The 23185-nt window shown below is 42.0% G+C and overlaps 1 protein-coding gene across 7 annotated transcripts in view; it reads left to right on the forward strand.

Annotated features, from left to right (window-relative positions):
- The window catches only part of scaper (S-phase cyclin A-associated protein in the ER), a 347336-nt gene that overhangs the window by 156663 nt on the left and 167488 nt on the right, over positions 1–23185 (forward strand). For all 7 annotated transcript variants that reach the window (XM_078199948.1, XM_078199949.1, XM_078199950.1 and 4 more), the window contains one exon: positions 15594–15659. In XM_078199948.1, coding sequence (XP_078056074.1) covers positions 15594–15659 — 66 coding nt within the window. The remainder of the gene's footprint in view (positions 1–15593; positions 15660–23185) is intronic.

The raw sequence follows: 23185 nt of genomic DNA on the forward strand, positions 1-23185 counted from the left end.
TGCCATTTGGCAAACAAATACAGATGCCAATGAATTAACCTTAATCAGAGGGCTCAATGACCAAGAGGGCAGTGCATTCATAGAAACCCTACAGTACAGAAAGAGGCCATTCGGCCCATCGAGTCTACACTGACCACAACCCCATCCAGGCCCTACCCCCATATCCCTACATATTTTACCCGCTAATCCCTCTAACCTACGCATCCCAGGACACTAAGGGGCAATTTTAGCATGGCCAATCAACCTAACCCGCACATCTTTGGACTGTGGGAGGAAACCGGAGCACCCGGAGGAAACCCACGCAGACACGAGGAGAATGTGCAAACTCCACACAGACAGTGACCCAAGCCGGGAATCGAACCCAGGTCCCTGGAGCTGTGAAGCAGCAGTGCTAACCACTGTGCTACCGTGCCACCCTCTGAATTGTCATTTACATCCTCTATTTTAACCCACTGAATTCTCAAAAGCTGCTATGCATCTTAACTTTTTCCTCCTTTCTCCCCTCTTTTTTGGCAATATTCATTCCACATCATCTCCAGAAGGCATTGAACCTTGATGTGTGAATTTCCCTGTGCATCTTTTGCAAGTGTCGTTCTATATGCATGAGTTTAAACACGTGTTGTGGATTGGCTACATCAGCGTGTAACAAAGCATAATGCTGTTCTTGCTGATAATCCATCCGCCCACATCCAGGGGCTACTGATCAGGAATAACATCCTTGTCCCAATCTGTGGGCTTTTCCTCTGTGCATTCAGTTACACAAGCTTTGTCCATGAGCGGTGGGAGAGGGCAAATCCTGAGTGAAATACAACCAGAATTAGTCTTGTTATCTGGGAATTTGGAGCACAGTGGGAATTCCATGCAGAGTGGAAGAGGTGTTTTTTGCTTTTTTCATTTTCTAACTTTTTAATCCTCAGGGAGTGGTCTTGCCCTGCTGCAGGAGTGGAGGCTGCACCAGAGGGAGCTCAAAGCCATGGTGTTCTCCTGGTGCTCTATGTGTGAATCCGGACACACTTCCATTCCCTGGAGCCAGTGTGTGTTCAGGAGGTGTCTCCAGCTGCAACTCCTAGAATCCCAGATTTCAGAACAGAGGCGGCTGGGGACACCGTGGAGCTTCCATGAGGCGGAGAGTATTGTGGATAGCACGGAAAGAAAGGCTCAGATTCCACAGGCAGGAAGGGAATGGGTGACCATCAGGCAGGCAAGAACACTAGGCAGGCAGTGCAGGAATCTCCTGTGGCCATTCCCCTGCAAAAGAAGATATATTGCTTTAGTTACTGTTGAGGGAAATGGCCTCTCAGGAAAGCAGCAGCAGCCCAATTCGTTGCACTATGGTTAGGTCTGCTGCACAGAGGAGGAGTAAGAAGTGTGGGAATACAATAGTTATAGGGGATTCAATTGTAAGGGGAATAGATGGGTGTTTCTGTGGCCACAAATGAGACTCCAGGGTGATATGTTGCCTCCCTGATGCTAGGGTCAAGGATGTCTTGGAGCGGTTACAGGATATCCTGAAGACGGAATAGCCAATGGTCATGGTACACATTGGTACAAATGACATGGGTTAAAAAAGGGACGATGTCCTCAAAGCAGAATATAGGGAGTTAGGAAGTAAGTTGAAAAGTAGGACCTTTAATGTAGTGATCTCAGGATTATTACTTGTTGGTGACAGTGGAAATAGCAGGATATATCGGATGAATGCGTGGCTGAGGAGATGGTGTGAAGGGGAGGGTTTCAGATTCCTGGGGCATTGCGACTGGTTCTGGTGGAGGTAGGATCTGTATAAACTGGATGGGTTACACCTGGGCAGGACTGGGATAGATGTCCTGGGGGAATGGGGGGGGAGTATTTGCTAGCATGATTGGGGAGGGTTTAAACTAAAATGACAGGGTCATGAGAACCTATGTAAGGAGTCAGAGGAGGCGGAATCAAGGACAAGAACAAAACAAAGTAAGGGAAATATGAAAAATGATAGGCAGAGAACTCAAGAGACAGAATCAAACAGGGCCACAGTGAAAAATAGTGGGGATAGAACAAGTAATTTTAAAAAGATAAGCCTTAAGGCTTTGTGCCTTAACACACGGAGCATTCATCATAAAATGGATGAGTTAATCGTGCAAGTAAATGTAAGTAGGTATGATATCGTCTGGATTACGGAGACATGGCTGCAGGGTGACCAGGGATTGGAAATGAACATCCAGGAACATTCGCTATTTAGGAAGGATAGACAATAAGGAAAAGGCGGTGGAGTTGGCACTACTGGTTAAAGAGGAAATTACCGCAATAGTGAGGAAGGATATTAGCTCCGGCAATATAAGGGGAGGCGATGGCTTAGTGGTATTATCGCTCGACCATTAATCCAGAAACTCAGCTAATGTTCTGGGGACCTGGGTTCAAATCCTGCCACGGTAGACAGTGGAATTTGAATTCAATATAAAATATCTGGAATTAAGAATCTACTGATGATCATGAAACCATTGTCGATTGTCGGGAAAACCCATCTGGTTCACTGATGTCCTTTAGGGAAGGAAATCTGCCATCCTCACCTGGTCTGGCCTACATGTGGTTTACTCTCAACTTGGATACCTAGGGATGGGCAATAAATGCTAGCCAGCAATGCCCATGTCGCATGAATGCATGAATGAATAAAAATCTGTATGGGCAGAGCTGAGAAACACTAAGGGGCAAAAAATGTTAGTGGGAGTTGTATATAGACCCCCAAACTGTAGTGGTGATGTTGGGGATAGCATTAAACAGGAAATTGGAGATGTGAGCAGTAAAGGAACATCAGTACTTATGGGTGATTTTGATTTGCATATTGATAGGCCAAATCAAATTAGTCACAATACCATAGAGGAGGTGGAGTATATACGGGATGGTTTTCTGGACCGATACGTTGAGGGACCAACTAGAGAATAGGCCATCCTAGACTGGGTATTGTTTAAAGAGAAAGGAATAATTGGCAATCTAGCTGTGCAATACCCCATATGAATGAGCGAGCATAATATGATAGAATTCTTTATTCATCAAGATGGAGAGTGACATAGTTGATTCTGATACTAATAAAGGAAACTGCGATGGTATGCGACGCAAGTTGGCTATGTTGGAATGGGAAGCGTTTCTTAAAGGGATGACAGTGGATAATAATGGCGAACATTCAAAAAGCGCATGGGTGAATGCAACAATTGTTTATTCCTGTCTGGCACAAAAGTGAAATGGGAAGGGTGGCCAAATCGTTGCTCACCAGGAAAATTAGAGAGAGTAAGCAATACAAATTGGCCAAAAAAAAACAACAGACCTGAGGATTAGGAGCAGTTTAGAATTCAGCAAAGGAGAACGAAAGAGTTGATTAAGAAAGGCAAAATAGAGTGTGAGAGTTAGCTTGTGGGGAAAGTAAAAACTGACTGTAAAAGCTCCTATAGATATGTGAAGCAAAAAAACATTGGTGAAGATAAATGTAGGTCTCTTACTGTCAAAAACAAAGGAATTTATAATGGGAGGGAAAAAAATGGCTGACCAATTAAATACATACTTTGGTTCTGCCTTCACAGAGGAGGACACAAATCATATTCCAGAAATGTTGGGGAACAGAGAGTTTAGTGAGAGGGAGGAACTCAAGGAAATCAGTATCAGTAGAGAAATAGTTTTGGGGAAATTGATAGGATTGAAGGCAGATAAATCCCCAGGGCCTGATAATCTACATCCCAGAACACTTAAGTAAGTGGCCCCAGAAATAGTGGATGCATTGGTGGTCACCTTCCATGATTCTATAGACTCTGGAACAGTTCCTACAGATTGGAGGGTGGCTAATGAACCCCATTATTTAAAAAGGGAGGTAGAGGAAAAGCGGAATTATAGACCAGTCAGCCTGATGTCAGTAGTGGGGAAAATTCTAGAGTCCATTATCATGGATTTTATAGCATTTTATAGCAGAGCACTTGGAAAACAGTGGCAGAATCGGACAGAGTCAGCATGGATTTACAAAAGGAAAATCATACTTGACAAATCAACTGGAAGTGTTTGAGGATGTAACTGGTAAAGTTGATGAGGGGGAACCAGTAGATGGAGTTTATTTGGACTTTCAGAAGACTTCTAACAAAGTCCCACAGATGCTTATAATGTGGATAAATTTGAGCTTATCCACTTTGGTAGCAAAAATAGGAAGGTAGATTATTATCTGAATGGCTATAAATTGAGAGAGGGAAATGTGCAATGAGACCTGGGTATCCTCATACACCAGTCACTGAAGATAAGCATGAAAGTACAGCAGGCGGTAAAGAAAGAAAATGGTATGTTGGACTTCATACCGAGAAGATTCAAGTACAGGAGCATGTAGGTCTTGATGCAATTATAAAAGGCCTTGGTGAGGCCACACCTGAAATGTTGTGTGCAGTTTTGATCTCTATCTGAGGAAGGATGTTCTTGCTATAGAGGGAGTGCAGCAAAGGTTTACCAGACTGATTCTTGGGATGGTGGGATTGGCGTATGAGGAGAGATTGAGTCAGGATGATATTTGCTGGAGTTTAGAAGAATAAGAGGGCTGTCAGAGAAAATTATAAAAGGACTAGACATGATAGATGCAAGAAGGATGTTCCTGGAGGCATGGAGGTCCAGAACCAAGGGTCATAGTCCCTTTTTAAATAATGGGGTTCATTAGCCACTCTCCAATCTGTAGGAACTGTTCCAGAGTCTATAGAATCTTGGAAGGTGACCACCAATGCATCCACTATTTCGAGGGCCACTTACTTAAGTGCTCTGGGATGTAGATTATCAGTCTGTCTTATAAGGGGTAAACCCTATAAGACAGAATGAGGTGAAATTTCTTCACTCAGAGAGTGGTAAGCCTGTGGAGTTTGGTACCACAGAAAGCAGTTGAGACCAAAACATTGTATGTTTTCAAGAAGGATTTAGATATAGCTTTTGGGGTGAAAGAGATCAAAAGATATTGGGGGGGGCGTAGGAATAGGCTATTGAGTTGGATGATCATACTGGATGGCGGAGCAGTCTCCAAGGGCCAAATGGCCTCCTCTTGCTCCTATTTTCTATGTTACTCACTGTGAGTACCATTGGTCAGGAGAGAAATGTAGGCCAGAAAAAGTTATTAGGTGCTTTCTGCTCAATTAGGTCATTTAGGGCCAAGAACTCTTTAGCATCCCACCCAAGTAGGCTTTGATTTAAAAGAAGCATCTCCAGTCTATTCAGCACAACCTGTACCACTATCAGAGGAGCCTACCTGTTTGAATTCTATCTTTTACAGTTTGATGCCATGGTTAACAGTGACTGCCTCCCCAGCCATGCAAATTAAAACAAAAATCTTTTATTGTGCCTTGCTCTGCGTTCCCCTGTCGAAGAAATGTGAATATGCTGGGGTCTTAAAATCTTAGTGAAAATGCCAAGAAAGTCTGGAATTTGCACTGAGCATATAATACAGCAGGAACAAGTTAGAACAAAAGAAAATATGGAATGAGAGTAGACTGGAAAAACCAGTCCTCTTCAAGTTACTTTGTACAATTTGGCTGGTGGTTCCGCCTAACGTCCATTCAATCTTGAGGCAGGTAACCAACCAAAACCTCTCCAGTTGATAACATTCTGAAACCGCTCTTCAGCTCCCAAGAGCAAAGAGGCAGAATTCCTAGAATATCGGGTATAATATTAATTGAACTCCACCATTTATGTTTACAAGCCTACATTTCAAGTGGCATTGAATGAACTCTTGTGTCCTATGAAGCATTTAGTCATTTCTGGCCACGTCATAATCTTCAATCCTTTTTCTCAAACAGATACTTATCCAGCTCTGTTTAAAAAGAACTAACTGTTTTGCTAGTAGCCAGTTCGGTAAAGCTGATACCCTGAGTATATCTTAACATCAGTACTAGCAGTTCCTCCCAAGAATCTCCCTCTAATACTCAGCCTGCAGAACATCTGATGCCAAAAGAGCAATCCTGACTTCAGGCCAGGAAGCACATATGCAGAATAACTCGGCCTGCAATTTCTTCCCTCCTTATGTAGGAAGGAATCCAAAAGTGCTTTTAGTTCACCGTTTCCTTATCTGAGGAGAATGACTTACACATACGACTTCCCTTTTTCTCAAGGGGGTGACTGTCTTTTTTCTGCCTGCTCAGTATGAATGCAAATTAAAAAGAGACCTGTGGATGTGCTGCAACAAGAGTCTTTGCTTTTATGACATATTCATCGATGCACATGTTCTTGTGTTTACAATCTTCTTGGATCCCTACAGGTTGGATTGCTTGTGCTTAGCAAAAGAACCATGTATGTGCCTGTCATCAGGTGAACTCCTGAAATGTAAGAGTGCTTTAAGACTTGCTTTCTTCAGATTCGTAGCATCAAAACTCAAGAATGGGGTGAATTGATTCTGCATCACACTGATCTGCAGCATTGCATATTGATACCACACAGTGCAGCACGTAAGACTTAATTGTCATGACAAATGAAACTATGATAAAAGCCCATGAGTAATTTTAAGATGCTGCATATTTTTTTCTATCTGTTATATTTGCTTGAATATTTTGGCTTAAACAGTAAGCGCTGATGACTTTAGGTTAATTGCACGTAGCTGCTATGGAGCAAGCAAATTGGATTTAATACGAACGGCTGGAGTAATGCAAATAGCCAAGGCCTCTGAGTTAGCACCTCAAGTAATGTTAATTCAGTTCCTTTATACTGTCCGACTGACTGACTCCTTCAAAGGCAGTTCTCTTCTATCCAGAACGGTGTAATCACAGTCTCGACGAGAGGAAAAGGTGAAAAACCGATTAATCCTAATTCTTTGGAATTTTCTTTGAAAGCATTTCTGTTGCTGATACTTCCTGCTCGAAGGCTCGTAATTGAATTTCTGAGTTCACAAATGGTTTGTAATCCCCCAGTTTGACGTTATCTGAAATCTTCCAGAAAGGGTATAGCTTTGTAACTATCTCCCACCTCCTTGTTCTACATGCAACATCTGGAGAACTTTGTTACATCTGACTTTTGAATGTTACATCAACTGGAAGTACATACACAAAAAGCGTTCTGTACAGATGAAAATAATTTTATTACATCAGTAAATGACTATTTTGTAATTGCCATTATGTCTTGCATATACTGTTTTTTTCTAAGTATTTTAGGTTTTTATTACCATCCAAAGTTTGTCAAGCAGCACTTTTAAGTATTAAAATAGCAACAGAACAGTTATTGGAAAAACAGTCTTGAAAAAGTGCTTTGAATTTAAGTTATTACATTAATACTGTACATTAAGTTATTACACTAATACTGTGGCACAGTAGCACAGTGGTTAGCACTGCTGCCTCACAGCGCCAGGGACCCGGGTTCAATTCCCAGCTTGGGTCACTCTGTGTGGAGTTTGCACGTTCTCCGCGTGTCTGCGTGGGTTTCCTCCGGGTGCTGCAGTTTCCTCCCACAGTCTGAAAGACGTGCTGGTTTGGGTGCATTGACCCGAACAGGCACCGGAACGTGGCGACTCAGGGAATTTCACAGTAACTTCATTGCAGTGTTAATGTAAGTCTTACTTGTGACTAATAAATAAATAAACTTTAAGATGCCTGCCATTTGCAAGTTTTAATTATCCCCCAAGCACCCTTCTCTGCATCTTTAGTGACATGGGGAGCTGGTGGTTCATGTTCACCTTGTAGTATTGCTATCATTTGGGTGCAATCTTTTCCATTGTGCTGGAGCAGTCCCCAAAATCAGAAGTGTTATGTTTGTTTTAACACGAGATGTGGAGATTAAACCTAATTCAATCCCCAAGAGGCGATGGTCATGCTGAAGTTTCCAGACTGGAGAAATCAACTCTGGTGGGAATTATGACACCAGGAAAATTATATTTTTGGCCTAAATTAATTGTAATGCAAAAAAAACGTGTAGGATTAAGTTGCTACTCAGTTACTCAGCTTAGTCATAGGAATGTTTCGACCATCATCGAATTTGTGGAAAACCATTGGGACGCTGCATATTTGATAAATCATTTCTTCTGATTTTATCTGCTGTGAAAGACTCTGTGATGTTATACTACTTTGATAATGCTACATAAATGCAAATTGTTGGAAAAAATTTTAGCACCGTACAGGAACCATGCTAATCCTTTGATCTCCTTCATTTGTCACTGTATGTAATGCCTTGTTCTGGCAGCGTTCTTTATCTTCTGCTGCTGGCCGCAGTTTATCCTAATGTCAAATGCAATGGAGGGAAAAATAATCTGTGTTTTCTTTCTTGAGTACTTTTCTCTGTCAACCTTACTATTCACAAGCATTTTGTCAAAGTTCAGATTTACAACATTTTTCCTTGAGCTTTTGGCTTTTGTCAAATTTTTAATTCAGTGCCTCCGAATTGTTACCTCCTTCACAATTATTTTGTAAGTTTAGATTTCAAAAAGAGACAGTGTAATGGCTTCTGTAAGGCAATGAGTCGCAGTGCCTTGCTTGCTCCCTGTACGATCGTCTCATTGCCTACATGTTTGTGCAGTGAATCTGCCTGGGCGTCCTTCTGCATTACTGACCTGAGTGGGTTGGTACCAAACTACCCTAGTACCGTTGGGTACCTCCAACACAAGGTCTTATTGAAGGCTGATGGCTGGGTGACAGCTTTCACCTGTTCATCTGGGCATGCTGGAGCCAAAGTAGGCAATATCAGAGCAACGGTGTTTCTTATCTCTGAAAGCTGTGGCTTTCGGCCAATGTAAACAAGATACATGGAAGCAGTTGCACATTTTTAAGCGTAGGATTTTGCTTTCCTGAAACCACCAATTCATGTTTGCAAGTAAACAGATGGCTCAAGTTCTGTATAACCTCACAATTCAAATAATTATTTGGAACATCATTACACTGTTTATTAACGAGTCAGCTATGAATGTTTGATATTTTAAATCTGATACCTGTTAGCAGTTACCAAGTAGCCATTGATGGAAAAGCACTTTCTGAGTGACTTGAAAACATTTTTAAGAGACCATTGGGTCTTTTTTATAGGCCTGCCAAGCCCCAGATAACTGGGATTGTTATGGAACCTTAACTTGTCAGAAGCAGATTTATTTGTTTCACTGTGTTCTTGTCAAATGCTGCATAGAGAAAACACTTGCTTTCATTGAGGACGTTATATCTCTGGAGGATAACCAGGCACTTTGCATGCGGTGAATTAGTCTGAATTGCAGCAGCATTATGTGGGCACACACGGTGGCTGTTTCTACAGGCAGCAATAAGAAGAAAAACACATTAATCTGCTTTTGCTGATGGTGGTTGAGAGAACAATATTGGCCAGAGGAATTGGCCAGATGCTCCTTGCTGTTTGCCAGGTAGTGCAGTGGAATGTTTTATCATCCACCTAAACAGGCTTTGGCTTAAAGTCTTAAACAAGGATGGCACCGCAAGGCAATGCAGCATTCCTCAGTACAGTGCTGAAGTGTCAGCCTGGATTAGGCGCTCAAGTCCGAGAATGGGGCTTGAATCCAGGACTTTCTGACCTGGATATGCAAGCTACCGATGAATTCATTTGGTAATGCTCCCTTTTTGCAGGGGTGATCATTAAAATGAGGATCAAGATAACAGGTCACCCCGACAAAAACATATTGGTGACAAATTGGACATTATAAAGCCTACACAGTATGTTTAAAATGATAAACGGCCATGAAAGATTCCGCATCTCCCTTCACTTTTAACAGTAGCACTTATATGGTTTAAACAGATATCCAGCTGTAACATTAATAGGAAAATTAAAAAGTTTTCTTCCACCTATTTGGCAGTATGTCTTGTAGAAAGTTATTCATCAATTTGCTGGCATTGGTGCAATTGCTCGAGGCAAATAACTATTTGTTCTTTTGGTTGCCTTTCAACTACAATTGTGCAAGATCATTTTCTGGAAATGCCTGAGTTGAAGCTGGTACCTAGTTTGACAGTGTTATTTGTGTTTTGACCGGCTCAGTCCACCTTTCTCATCACAACCCTCCCCTGCAAGGTTGTTTATATTCTTCTACCCCGCTGCATGATTCCCAAAATGATATCATGTTTAAATATAATTCCAGACCGATAACAGAATTGCTTTCTGAACCGTCAGGATATAGCTTGGCTCGCGCTCAGAAAAGAACTGCACCTCAGTCCTGAGATTGTTACATTCAGTTTCAGTGCCCTGGAGCTAGGATTAGTTTCACAAAGTCAGCTAGCTTCCTGCTTCTGGTTTTGACTCTGACTGAGAAGTTTCTGGCACATGCAGACATCAGATAGGATTGGGCTGTAATGTCCTTCCATAGTTGACTTGGCACTCAGTGCCAGGGTTCATGCATCAAGCTTTTGATTTTGATTTGATTTGATTTGATTTATTATTGTCACATGAATTAACATACAGTGAAAAGTATTGTTTCTTGCGTTATGCAGATAAAACGTACCGTTCATAGAGAAGGAAAAGAGAGAGTGCAGAATGTAGTGTTACAGTCATAGCTAGGGTGTAGAGAAAGATCAACTTAATGTAAGGTAAGTCCATTCAAGAGCAGCAGGGAAGAAGCTGTTCTTGAGTCGGGACTTCAGACTTTTGTATCTTTTTCCCGATGGAAGAAGGTGGAAGAGAGATTGTCCGGGATGCGAGGGGTCCTTAATTATGCTGGCTGCTTTTCCGAGGCAGCGGGAAGTGTAGAAGAGTCAATGGATGGGAGGCTGGTTTGCATGATGGATTGGGCTACACTCACGACCTTTTGTAGTTCCTTGCGGTCATGGGCAGAGCAGGAGCCATACCAAGCTGTGATACAACCAGAAAAAATGCTTTCTATGGTACATCTGTAAAAGTTGGTGAGAGTCGTAGCTGACATGCCAAATTTCCTTCGTCTTCTGAGAAAGTAGAGGCGTTAGTGGGCTTTCGTAACTATAGTATCGGCATGGAGAGACCAGGACAGGTTTTTGTTTTAGGCCACTTGGCTACTGGGCAGTGGCTTGTACCAATTAATTGTACCCCAATGTGAATTAGTACCTTCAATAAAAGGGGGGGGGGGGCGGTGGGGGTTGAAGGAAGGTAAATCAAGGCTCCTGGTTGAATTTATGACCTTTCTGATTTGGGATTGCAATCAGGCTTTTATTTGAAACTGAATTATTTCTGTTATTAGTCAAAAACCAATTCAGAAAATGATCAGTTTTTAACTTGGCTTGTCATGTCCTGTGAATTAGTTCTCATAACATGGAAGACAAATCGCACTTTAATATCTTTAACAAAGGCAATAATTATACTTGACATCTGCAGTAAGAAGCTTCATAATTTAAATAAGACAAAATATAGATGGAAAGGAAACCTAGAAATTACAAGACAAACAATTTCAGCCACAGAAAAGAATTTAGTGCCCAAGTGTGGCTTGTAATACTTCACAAGTTTGTAAATTTAATTGTTATTGCACTGTCTCCTCCACTCGATCGTTCTTTTTCAGAGTCTGAATTATGAAATAAGTCTCTTTCAGTCGTCGAATATCCTACAAACGTAGGTTTTAAATACCAAAACCAGTGTCCTTACTCAATTTCTACTTGAATTATGCTATCTTTTGGTATTCTTGAGGCCTCCCATCTTGCACACGATGGATATACAACCATAGAAAAGTTACAGCACAGGAAGAGACCATTCAGCTCATCTTGTCCATGCTAGTCCAAGAACACCCATGTGCCCTTTCTAATCCCACCTTCCTGCATCTGGCCCAAAGGCCTGCAGCTTTACAACACTTAAGGTGCAGATCCAGGCACTTTTTACATCTGCCCGTTACCTAAAGTTTTAACCTTTAACCTTTTAAAAAAAAGACTTGGTTCACACCGAAAAGTACAGCAATGTATTAAAGGAGCTATATAAATACAATAAAACCTCCCAAGGTGCTTTAGATGAGCCTTCAAGCAAAATTCGTTACTAAGTCCTGGAAGGTTATTTTAAGGTTGGGCAAAGGAAGTAGATTTTAAGGAGAATCTTTAAAAAAAGATGGGAGTCATTTAGGGAGGGAATTCTAGTGCTTAGGGCCACAGCAGCTGAAGGCATGGCCACCCACCCTAGAAGAATTGGGGATGTTCAAGAGGCTAGAATTGGAGGAGCACAGGGATCTTGGACAACTTTGGGACTAAAGTGTAAGGGTAGGAACAGATCAAAAAGGAAGTTGAAGACCAGGATGAGAGTTTTAAACTTGAGACACTACTTAACCAGGAGCTATGTATGTCAGTGAGCATAGGATTGGTGGATGAACAGGACATGATCTTAGTAAGAACATTGGCATGAGCGATTTGGATGACTTGAAGTCTACAAGAAGTAGAATGTGGAAGGTCAGACAGGAGTTCATTGGAATAGTTAAAAAAGGCATGGATAACATCAGCAGAGAAGCTGCATCACGGGCAGAGTTGGACCATGTTACAGTGATGGGAATAGGCAGTCTTAAAACGTGCGTTTACAAAACGTGTTCTGGCAGTGTACATTTTATATATTTCTCATATGTACATATGTGTGACTGGCTTTTATTATATATGTCAAAGGTATGACTCGCTTGTTTACTGCAAGACTTTGTAAGACAAAATAAGTTAGACTTAGATAGCTACTGGATGGATAAAATCATGAATTGGATAGCTCTGGTAATACATTTTAAAAATTCTTGCAGTACTAAAACTCTGTCCGTAGATATCACTAGCACTTTTATTTATATCAGACTATAGTTTTAGGAGTTGGTTTAGTTCAGTTGGCTGGTTTGTGATGCCAACAACGTGGGTTCAATTCCTGGGGCCAGTGAGGTTATTCATGAAGGCCCCACCTTCTCAACCTTGCCCCGCTCAGAGGGCAGAGCAGCGTACGGTCATCTGGGACAATGGCGACTTTACCTTTTACCATCGTTATAAAGGGTGCTTAAACAATTCAAAGGGAACAGCACCATTACTGCATTAACTGCTTTTCCAATTTACCTGCTGTAATCCAACAGTCCTGGAAATTCGTGTCTGAAGGAATCCCCAGTTTTTGTACCATGTATAGGTCAATGCAACATATCCAATTTTAATCACTCCACCACTGATAACCGTGCCTTCAGTTGACTTTATCCACAAGCTCTGGAATTCCGGTGCTAGATCTAGCTGAAGAATCAAAGTTCGAGTTTAAAATGTTACTGATCATTGACACAGCTAGGAAGGAAAAGATCTACAAGTCCTGTGTGGTGCCCGTTGCCTGTAATTCCTACATGTTTACACCTTGGGCTTGATTTAAGACTTTATCTTAGCCAAAAGGCCAAGAAGCAATGGGGTTTGCTTCACGGCCTCTATATCAGATTAACCCATTTGGTTCACTAATGTCCTTTAGGGAAGGACATCTGTCGTCCTTCCCTGGTCTGGCCTACATGTTTACTTCAGAGCCATAGCAATGTGGTTGACTCTCAACTGCCCTCAAGCAACGAGGGATGGGCAATAAATGCTGGCCAGCCAGCGATGCCTATGTCCCACAAATTAATTTTTTAAAAGTGTCAAGACAGTGCACCCTCCAAATGAACAAAAGCTTGTGTTTTAATGCTTCACAGGAGCATTAAAAACAACACTTAAAAAAACTAAGATAAAAGCAAAATACTGCGGGTGCCGGAATCTGAAACAAAAACAGAAAATGCTGGAAAATCTCAGCAGGTCTGACAGCATCTGTGGAGAGAGAATGGAGCCAACATTTCAAGGCAGGATGATCCTTCGTCAGAGCTTCATCAGATACTGAGCTCTGACAAAGAGTCACCCTGATTTGAAAAGTTGACTCTATTCTCTCTCCACCAGCCCTGTCAGAACAATTAAAAAATAATGCGGCAACAAGCCACATAAGCAGATATTGGGCCAGATGACCAAAAATTGGTCAAAGAGGTACGCTTAAGAAGTGTCTTATGAGAGCAAGTTAGAGAGGGAAGAAGTGGAGAGGGAATTCCAGTGCTTGCGGACCAAGTCAACCGAAGGTACAGCCACCAATGGTGGAGTGATTAAAATTGACCTCACAACACCAGGTTAAAGTCCAACAGGTTTATTTGGTAGCATGAGCTTTCGGAACGCTGCTCCTTCCTCAGGTGAGTGCAAGATTTGTTTCACAAACAGGACATATATAGACACAAACTCAATTACAAGATAATGGTTGGAATGCGAGTCTTAACAGGTAATCAGGTCTTTACAGGTGCAGACAATCTGAGTGGAGAGAGGGTTAAGCACAGGTTAAAGAGGTGTGAATTGTCTCCAGCCAGGACAGTTAGTGAGATTTTGCAAGCCCAGGCAAGTCGTGGGGGTTACAGATAGTGTGACATGAACCCAAGAACTCAGTTGAGGCCATCCTCATGTGTGCAGAACTTGGCTATCAGTTTCTGCTCGGCGATTCTGCGTTGTTGTGTGTCATGAAGGCCGCCTTGGAGAACGCTTACCCAAAGATCAGAGGCTGAAACAAATCCTGCACTCACCTGATGAAGGAGCGGCGCTCTGAAAGCTCGTGCTACCAAATAAACCTGTTGGACTTTAACCTGGTGTTGTGAGACTACTTACTGTGTCTACCCCAGTCCAACACTGGCAACTCCACATCATGATTAAAATTGGGTATGTTGCATGCATGGCACAAAAATGATTAAAAGTCAGAACTGGATGAGCTGAGGAATGATGTTTAAAATCAGATATTTTGTTTGTTTAGGATTGCAATAGAAAAAAAAATGATGTGAATACTTATGCTATGGAATAGAAAAAGTGACAATCCTAAAACAACCTACAACTTCTGTGCCTCGTGTAAAAGAGGATCATTGAGCACGTTTTGTAATGTTCCTTTAGGTATTTTATGAATAAAGTATAGTTTTGCAAAAGAAAAGATTCTTCCCAGGACCTGTCTAAGACCTTTTAGTCATAGTACGCTGAGGGACTGAAAATTGTATAGAACCCCTCGGGCTGTATGACTCACATTGAATGTATGCAATAAATATTACATGTATTGCAATTGTATTGCAGCACCTCAGTCCGCAACATGATCTATGTAGAAAATCTCAATGTCATTGCACTTTCTGTAATGACCATTTTGAAATGTTTTGTAACGGTGTTTTGAATATGATGTGAATAATTTTTGTGCAAAAAGAACATTGAGCATTTCACAGGTGAAGGAAATGGCAAAGGGAACACTGCACTGTGGCACAGTGGTTAGCACTGCTGCCGCACAGTGCCAGGGACCTGGGTTAGATCACTGTATGTGTGGAGTCTGCACGTTCTCCCCGTGTCTGCGTGGGTTTCCTCCGGGTGCTCCGGTTTCCTCCCACAGTCCGAAAGACATGCTGGTTAGGTGGATTGGCCATGCTAAATTCTCCCTCAGTGTACCCGAACAGGCGCCGGAGTGTGGCGACTAAGAGATGTTCACAGTAACTTCATTGCAGTGTTAATGTAAGCCTACTTGTGACAAATAAATAAAACTTTAGCTTTAAGGGTGAGCAATTTAGCCTGAGAGTGCGGTTGAAAATAGTATTTTAAGAAGGTTTTGAAGGCAGAGAGAGACACGATGAGGAAAAATGATTTGTTCTGTGTCGTAAGTATAAATGGTATATGCTGGTCATTTATCATTAGTGTAAGAAACAGTAATTAATATCTTCATGACTTTCTTCTGTTCATTACATGCAGGGGTAAAGAGTATGAGAGTTCACTAGAAGCCAGAGCTCAGATCCCAGACTCACCCTTCAAAGCCAAGTAAGTGTTTTATAAACAGATAAGACTTGTTAAGCAGTGTGAGTAGTGATTGCGTCATACCTTGTTCAAGCGTTTGGAAGCAGTTTGGTTTATGCTAAGGTTATGTGTCTCTGGAGGTTGTGTGCTGTTCGAAAAACAGATAATGCTGGAAATAAGCACGGGCTTTTCTACATCAAAGAGAAAAGAAAGGTTTCCTCTGAAAAAGATAGGTGAGCATCTTTGTCACAGTAACCAAAACAAAAGAGTGAAGGGGGTGAAGAACAGGTGAAGGTCACAATCCAAACATTTACAATGGGTTTAACAGTGGTGGAACCCAGAGGTTTGATAGGCTTGGTGTACTTTCGTTGGAGCAGACAGAGGGGAACACTGATAGAGATGTGCAAGATCATGAGGGGGATGGACAGAGTGGATAAGGAGCAGCTGTTCCCCTTAGTTGAAAGGTCAGTCACGAGGGGACATAGGTTCAAGGTGACGGGCAGAGGGTTGAGGGGGGAATGAGTGAGGAAAAACATTTTTACCCAGAGGGTGGTAATGGTCTGGAATGCACTGCCTGGGAGGGTGGTGGAGGCGGGAAGCCTCACATCCTTTAAAAAGTATCTGGATGAGCACTTGGCACGTCATAACATTCAAGGCTACGGGCCAGGTGCTGGTAAATGGGATTAGGTGGGAGGTCAGGTGTTTCTCACATGTTGGTGCGGACTCAATGGGTCGAAGGGCCTCTTCTGCACGATGATTCTATAAAGGCCATGAAGCAAACCCCATCGCTTCTCGGTCTTTTGGCTAAGATAAAGTGTTTGATCAAGCCCAAGGTGTAATGCTTTTCCTTGTCAGCTTGGATCTTGTTTGTCTCTCTTGTGGGGACCATGAGTTGGATTTAATTTGAATTTGGTTCTTGGAGCAAGCAAGGAGATGGATTAAAGGCTTGCCTTGTCTGCTCTGCACATTGGCTTTGTAACTCTGAGAAAGGAATACATTTCAAAAAAAAGGTGTGGAATTAACTTGAAAGAATTGTAAAAAGCCAGGAAAGAAGAGGACAAAAAGATCTAAATTAAAATACAATTGGAAAAAAATGAAGGAGCATAATAACTATTTACTGTATGATTAACACTTGTTGCCAGTTCCTGTGGAAGTGAATTATGATGTGGAGATGCCAGCGTTGGACTGGGGTAAACGCAGTAAGAATTTTAACAACACCAGGTTAAAGTCCAACAGGTTTATTTGGTAGCAAATACCATTAGCTTTCGGAGCGCAGCTCCTTCATCAGATGGAGTGGAAATCTGCTCTCAAACAGGGCACAGAGACACAAAATCAAGTTACAGAATACTGATCAGAATGCAAATCTCTGAATGCAATCAGTCTGTCCTGTCTGGAGACAATACACATCTCTTTAACCTGTGCTTAATGCTCCCTACACTCACATTGTCTGTATATTTAAGACCTGGTTGGCTGTAGAGATTTGCATTCTAATCAGTATTCTGTAACTTGATTTTGTGTCTCTGTGCCCTGTTTGAGAGCAGATTTCCACTCCATCTGACGAAGGAGCAGTGCTCCGAAAGCTATTGGTATTTGCTACCAAATAAACCTGTCGGACTTTAACCTGGTGTTGTTAAAACTCTTACGAAGTGAATTATGTCATGAATGCATTGGTGTATTGAGAATTATAGTAAGGAACATTTGCTTGTTTCTCCTGACTTCAGTGCTGTGTATGTAGTTAAGAAGTAGAACAAAATAACAGCGTTAATTGGTTCAGCATCTTAAATTTGCATTTGATGACTAAGAAACTTCTTAATGGCTAAGGTGCACAACTGCCTAATGTGGTTGTAAGCCGTAAAGTATCAAGTTGATCTACAAGTCCAAGGTGAATTAAGTTGATTTCTGGTAGGACTCTGCTTCTGTGGTGAAAGGATGGCTGAAATCAGCAAGGGCTCCTGCTACTACTGATCGCCTGTTAAGTTCTCCCTGCAATAAAATTGTGCATGGCAGCCCTCAGGTGAGGGCTCTGTGTTGGTAAGTTTGTTGTTTGGATATTTCAGCAATAGTAACACCGAGAAAGGAAAGAAAAAGCAAAGAAGAATTAAACTATGATCTTAAAATCAATCACATCGTCTTGTTTTAATTTTAAAAAAAATAAGTGCAATAAATTATAATTCATTTTCCATCTGTTTTGAAGGATACTTTGAAAGACACTGAAAATTAGTTCAATGTCCTTATCAGAAGGAGGTTGGAGGAATTTCTGAGTCTCTCAGTGTGAAGAAGTTCAATTAATATCAGAGAGATGATGAATATTACTTGATTGCTCAAGCAAATGCTTTCTTTGTGATGTTATTTTCATCTCCTCAAGCTGTTAGGCTCTGTAACCTCTGAGCTCATTTCTCCAATTATATCACTGATGACTAAACAAGGAAAACAAACTGAGTATTGGCTGGCCAATCGACATTCTCTTCTTGTACAGTAAAAATTGCCGTTTTCCCCTTGTGCTGTTGTGCTTGCGAAGTGTCCTGATGAGTGTAAGACAAAAAGCTTCAACACGCCTCTCTTTTCAGCAATACTCAAGTTCGCCACCACCAAAAGACTAAAAATGAATGATATAATTTCACAGAAACCCTTTGCAACTTTAATTATAAAGCAAATGTTTATCTTGAGAGCTGTTTTGATGACTCTAAGTAAATGTACCACAGGCGGCACAGTGACACAGTGGTTAGCACTGCTGCCTCACAGTGCCAGTGACCCGGGTTCAATTCCTGGCTTGGGTCACTGTCTGTATGGAGTTTGCACAGTAAGGAGTCTAACAACACCAGGTTAAAGTCCAACAGGTTTATTTGGTAGCAAACGCCACTGGCTTTCGGAGCGCTGCTCCTTCGCCAGATGGAGCGGAAATCTGCACTTTGCTACCAAATAAACCTGTTGGACTTTAACCTGGTGTTGTTAGATCCTTACTGTGTTTACCCCAGTCCAACGCCGGCATCTCCACATCATGTATGGAGTTTGCACATTCTCCCTGCGTCTGCGTGGGCTTCCTCTGAGTGCTCCGGTTTCCTCCCACAGTCCAAAGATGTGCAGGTTAGGTGCATTGGCCATGTTAAATTCTCCCTTAGTTTACCCGAACAGGCGCTAGAGTGTGGCGATTAGGGGATTTTCACAGTAACTTCATCACAGTGTGAATGTAAGCCTACTTGTGACTAATGAATAAACTTTAATGTGGGGAGGTACTGAACCATGAAGATGAGAAAGGTCCATGCTCCCATCCTGATCGATATTGAATTACGTGGCTTCAGCTTCTGCAGTGATATAAACAACTGAAGTTCTTTTCATGGGGCATGAAGCAGGAATGATAAAATTAGCAAAATGTCATATTGGACTTGAAACCTGAACTCTTTCTCTCGCCACAGATGCTGCCCGACCTGCATTTTCTGTTTCTATTTCATTCCCAGCATTTGCAGTATTTTCCTTTTAGATTATAACAAAATTCAAGTGGGGGTTCCTCCTCCTCATGGTTAAGTATGTGTTTAGATTGGATTGAGATCAAAACTCTGCCCTTCCCCAGTTGAAGACCGAACAGGGGAGGTCACAGTACTCATCAAAGTGCCAACATGAATCGTCACTTTAAGTTTGTATTTAAATGTGTTCACCGAGTGTGGGCATCACTGGCTAGGCCAGCATTTATTGCCCATCCCTAAATACCTTTGAGAACGTGCTCATGAGCCACTGCCTTGAACCCTTCAGTTCATATGGTATAGGTACACCGTGGGGCAGGAAGTTCCAGGATTTTGACCCAGTGACAGTGAGGAAAAGGCAATATATTTCCAAGTCAGGATGATGTGTGGCTTGGAGAGGAACATGCATCTGCTACCATTGTCCTTTGAGGTATCTAGAGGTCATGAGTTTTGAAAGTGCTGTTGAAGGAGCCTTGGTGAGTTGCGGCAGTGCATCTTGCAGGTGGTACACTTTGCTGCCACTGTGGGGTGGTTTAGGGAGTGAATGCTTAAGATAGTGAATGGGATGCCAATCAAGTGGGCTGCTTTGCCCTGGCTGATGTCAAGCTTCTTGAGTATTGTTGCCACTCCAGGCAAGTGGAGAGTATGCCATTACACTCCTGACTTGTGCTGAGTGATACTGGCCTCACCTCATAACCTCCTCACTTCCTGAATCCCCAACCATCTTCAGCTGCTTCATCAATAACCTTCCTTAAATCATAAAGTCATAGTGAGGATGTTTGATGATGATTGCACAATGTTCAACTTCATTTGCGACTCCTCAGATACTGAAGCAGTCCATGTCCAAAGACAGCAAGACCTGGACAATATCCAGAAAAGAGGCAAGATACATTTGCGCCACATAAGTGCAAGACAATGACTATCTCCAACAAGGGCGAACCCAACCATCACCTCATGACATTCAATGGCATTACCATCGTTGAATCTCTGACTGTCAATATCCTGGGGTTACCATTGACCAGACACTGAACTGGGCTAGCCATATAAATATTGTGGCTATAAGAGCAGGTCAGAGGTTGGGAATCCTGCAGTGAATAATTCATTCTCTGACTTCCCAGAGCCTGTCCACCGTCTCTAAGGCACAAGTCAAGAATGTAATGGAATACTCTCCACATGCTTGGATGAGTGCAGCTCCAACAACACTCTAGAAGCTCGACAACATCCAGGACAAAGCAGCCCCGCTTGATTGGCGCCACATCCACAAACATTCACTCCCTCCACTACCGACGCACAATGACAGCAGTGTGTACCATCTACAAGATGAACTGCAAGAACTACCAAGACTCCTTAGACAACAACACCTACAACTGCTATCACCTAAAAAGACAAGGGCAGCTGAAGCATGGGAACACTACCAGCTGGAAGTTCGCTGGGTCAAAGTCCTAGAGCTCCCTTCTGAACAGCACTGTGCATTTACCTACACCACATGGACTGCAATGGTTCAAGAAGGCAACTCACCACCACCGCCTTCTCGAGGACAATTGGGGTTAGACACTAAATGCTAGCCTAACCAGCAATACACCCCATGAATCAATATTTGAAAAAAGAAAATCACAGGGAAGTTGCAGATCTTAGCACGTCCATCCAGAAAGTTCTCCGATTCAGAGCGACCAGCTGTACTTATGTGATTGAAGCTTTTTTGTCTTCACTGCCTTTGCTAAAACTCTAATTCACATGCCTCCGTTGCATTCCTTGGTGAAATCAAGAATCATGGGGATAAAATCCGATTTTAGCACTTGCGGTATAGCGTGAGAACACAGAAATATTTGCCTGCTTTAGTGCATGTTCAGAAGGATAAGAAATGTTCTTCTGTTAAACCCCATGTGTCATAATGACTAAAAATTTTTAATTGTAGGTCGTTTCGAATTTACAAATACTTTCTACCCACAATGATCCTTTTGTAGTTGTGTTAAACAGAAAAATAATACACTTCATTTTTTGTAGCTGGGTGTGGGGGAGATTTGTGGGCCTTTTTCATTCTTTTAGATTACCACCACATGCAGCAGATAGTTAATCACAGATCACAACCCACCCTCAGGGCTTGCAATTCAAATGGATAAATCAGCCTTCTTAAATTTCACAGTATTATAATGTAAATGCTTCAAGCGCATTCTCATACTGTATGATACTGCTGGATCTCCATTTCAGCTTTCTTTCTGGCGCTTTCACCTGTAGGAAGTGTAAAAGTTTCTGCCAGCTATGTGAGACCTGCGTGTGCCAGCCAGCAGTACGGCAAAACAACTAATAATTCACAGGATGGCAACATATTGGCTAAGTCCACTAGCTTTTTAAATGGCACCTTTTGTAGCCCAAGGATACCCCAAAGCGCTTTGCAGCCAGTGAAGTACTTTTGAAGTGAAGTCACTGTGGTTTCCTACGTTACGCTCCCAAGTGACTGCGCTCTTATTGTCCCGGATTCCACCCTCCACCATGCCAGAGAAAAGTTTCTCCTTGCATATCTACCTTGTTGAATCCATTACTTTAAATACCTCGGCTAGATCACTCATCAACGTTTTGAACACATGGGAATACAAGGCAAGTTTGTTAACCATCCCTGATAATTTAACTCCTTAAGCCATGGTATGATTCTGGGTGAATATGTCCACTTAAGAAACCAAAATATATTTCCTTAAGTTTGGTGCACAAAACCATTTGCAGAAGTCTAGATGACCAAGGCTCAGTAAAGATGAAGCACTTTCTCACTTGTAAATTTCAGGAGAAAAATACCAATATTCCATTAGCCTTTTTGATTAAATTTGTTCCTGTGATTCATGTACATGGACATCCAAACCTCTTTACTATTCCACAGTTTCCAGCCTCCCAAAATTAAGAAATTCTGGTTTGTCTTTCTCAGATCCAAAATGTATGATCTTACATTTCCCCCGCATTTAATTCCATTCAGCATAGCACACTTGCTTAGCCTGCCTATATCATTTTGTAACTTCCGCCGGCTCATCCAGATAACTCACCGTTCACCCATAACTTACTGCTATCTGCAGACTTGTATATAAATCTCTCCATTTCTTTAACAAAGCCATTAATATCTATGGTGAAATTCTGAGGCCCCAATGAAGTTCCCTGAGTCATATCCCACTGATCAGAGAATGAACCCATTATCCAACTGCCTATCTCCTCTTTCCCAACCCATAACGTTACCTCTTATTACACCTGCCCATGTTTGCTAATAATCCCTTGTGCAATACCTTATGAAATGCCTTTTGGAAATCCATGCAGATAATGTATAGTGCTACTGAAGTTTGAGATTTTGATTAAGAATAAATTCAGAACCTGCCACCTCAGAAGAATGAACACAACCCTGAAATTCCATTTGTAAGTTCATGTAGACAGCATCATTGTCCCCTACATCTATATCTTCCCGTATCCACCATGTTAGTGGCCTTCTGGGGAAAAAAAGGAGCTAAGTTAGGCAGACACAATCTTCCATTCACAAATCCATGCTCACACTCTTTGATCAACTGATCAGGGCTCAGCCATTCTCTCTTTGGGCGCAGTAAGAAGTCTCACAACACCAGGTTAAAGGCCAACAGGTTTATTTGGTATCACGAGCTTTCATCAGATGAGTCACTCTTTGACGCTAGATTCCAGCATCTTCCCCCCTAGTTGATGTTTAAATCCTCGGGTTTGTTAATTCTTTGACAGGTGGGGTAGTTCTGAATTAATTCTAAACCAAACCCGCAATTTCAATAGCACCATACATTGTGCTGGTTTGGTAAGCCTTTGGACAGAAAATCTGCCCTTTGTAAAAATAGCCTGAGATGTGGGTGAAAGACATAGTATCAGAATGAAGGGCCACCCTGTCTTTAATCCCTGGTGCATCTGATATTCTTCTTCCTGTTATAGGCATGGCGGTAGCTGTCATCTAAATAAAAAGAGTTACATGAATGCCTGAGGGGGAGCTCATAATTATTATCATTTGCACAAGAGTACAAAGAGTTCCCTTTGCTCATTGCCTCAATGAAAAGTATACTTTCACAAAAAGAGCTGTGTAACTCTTGACAGACGATACTGTAA

Source organism: Mustelus asterias, chromosome 29 (genome assembly GCF_964213995.1).
Source record: "Mustelus asterias chromosome 29, sMusAst1.hap1.1, whole genome shotgun sequence".
NCBI lineage: Eukaryota > Metazoa > Chordata > Chondrichthyes > Carcharhiniformes > Triakidae > Mustelus > Mustelus asterias.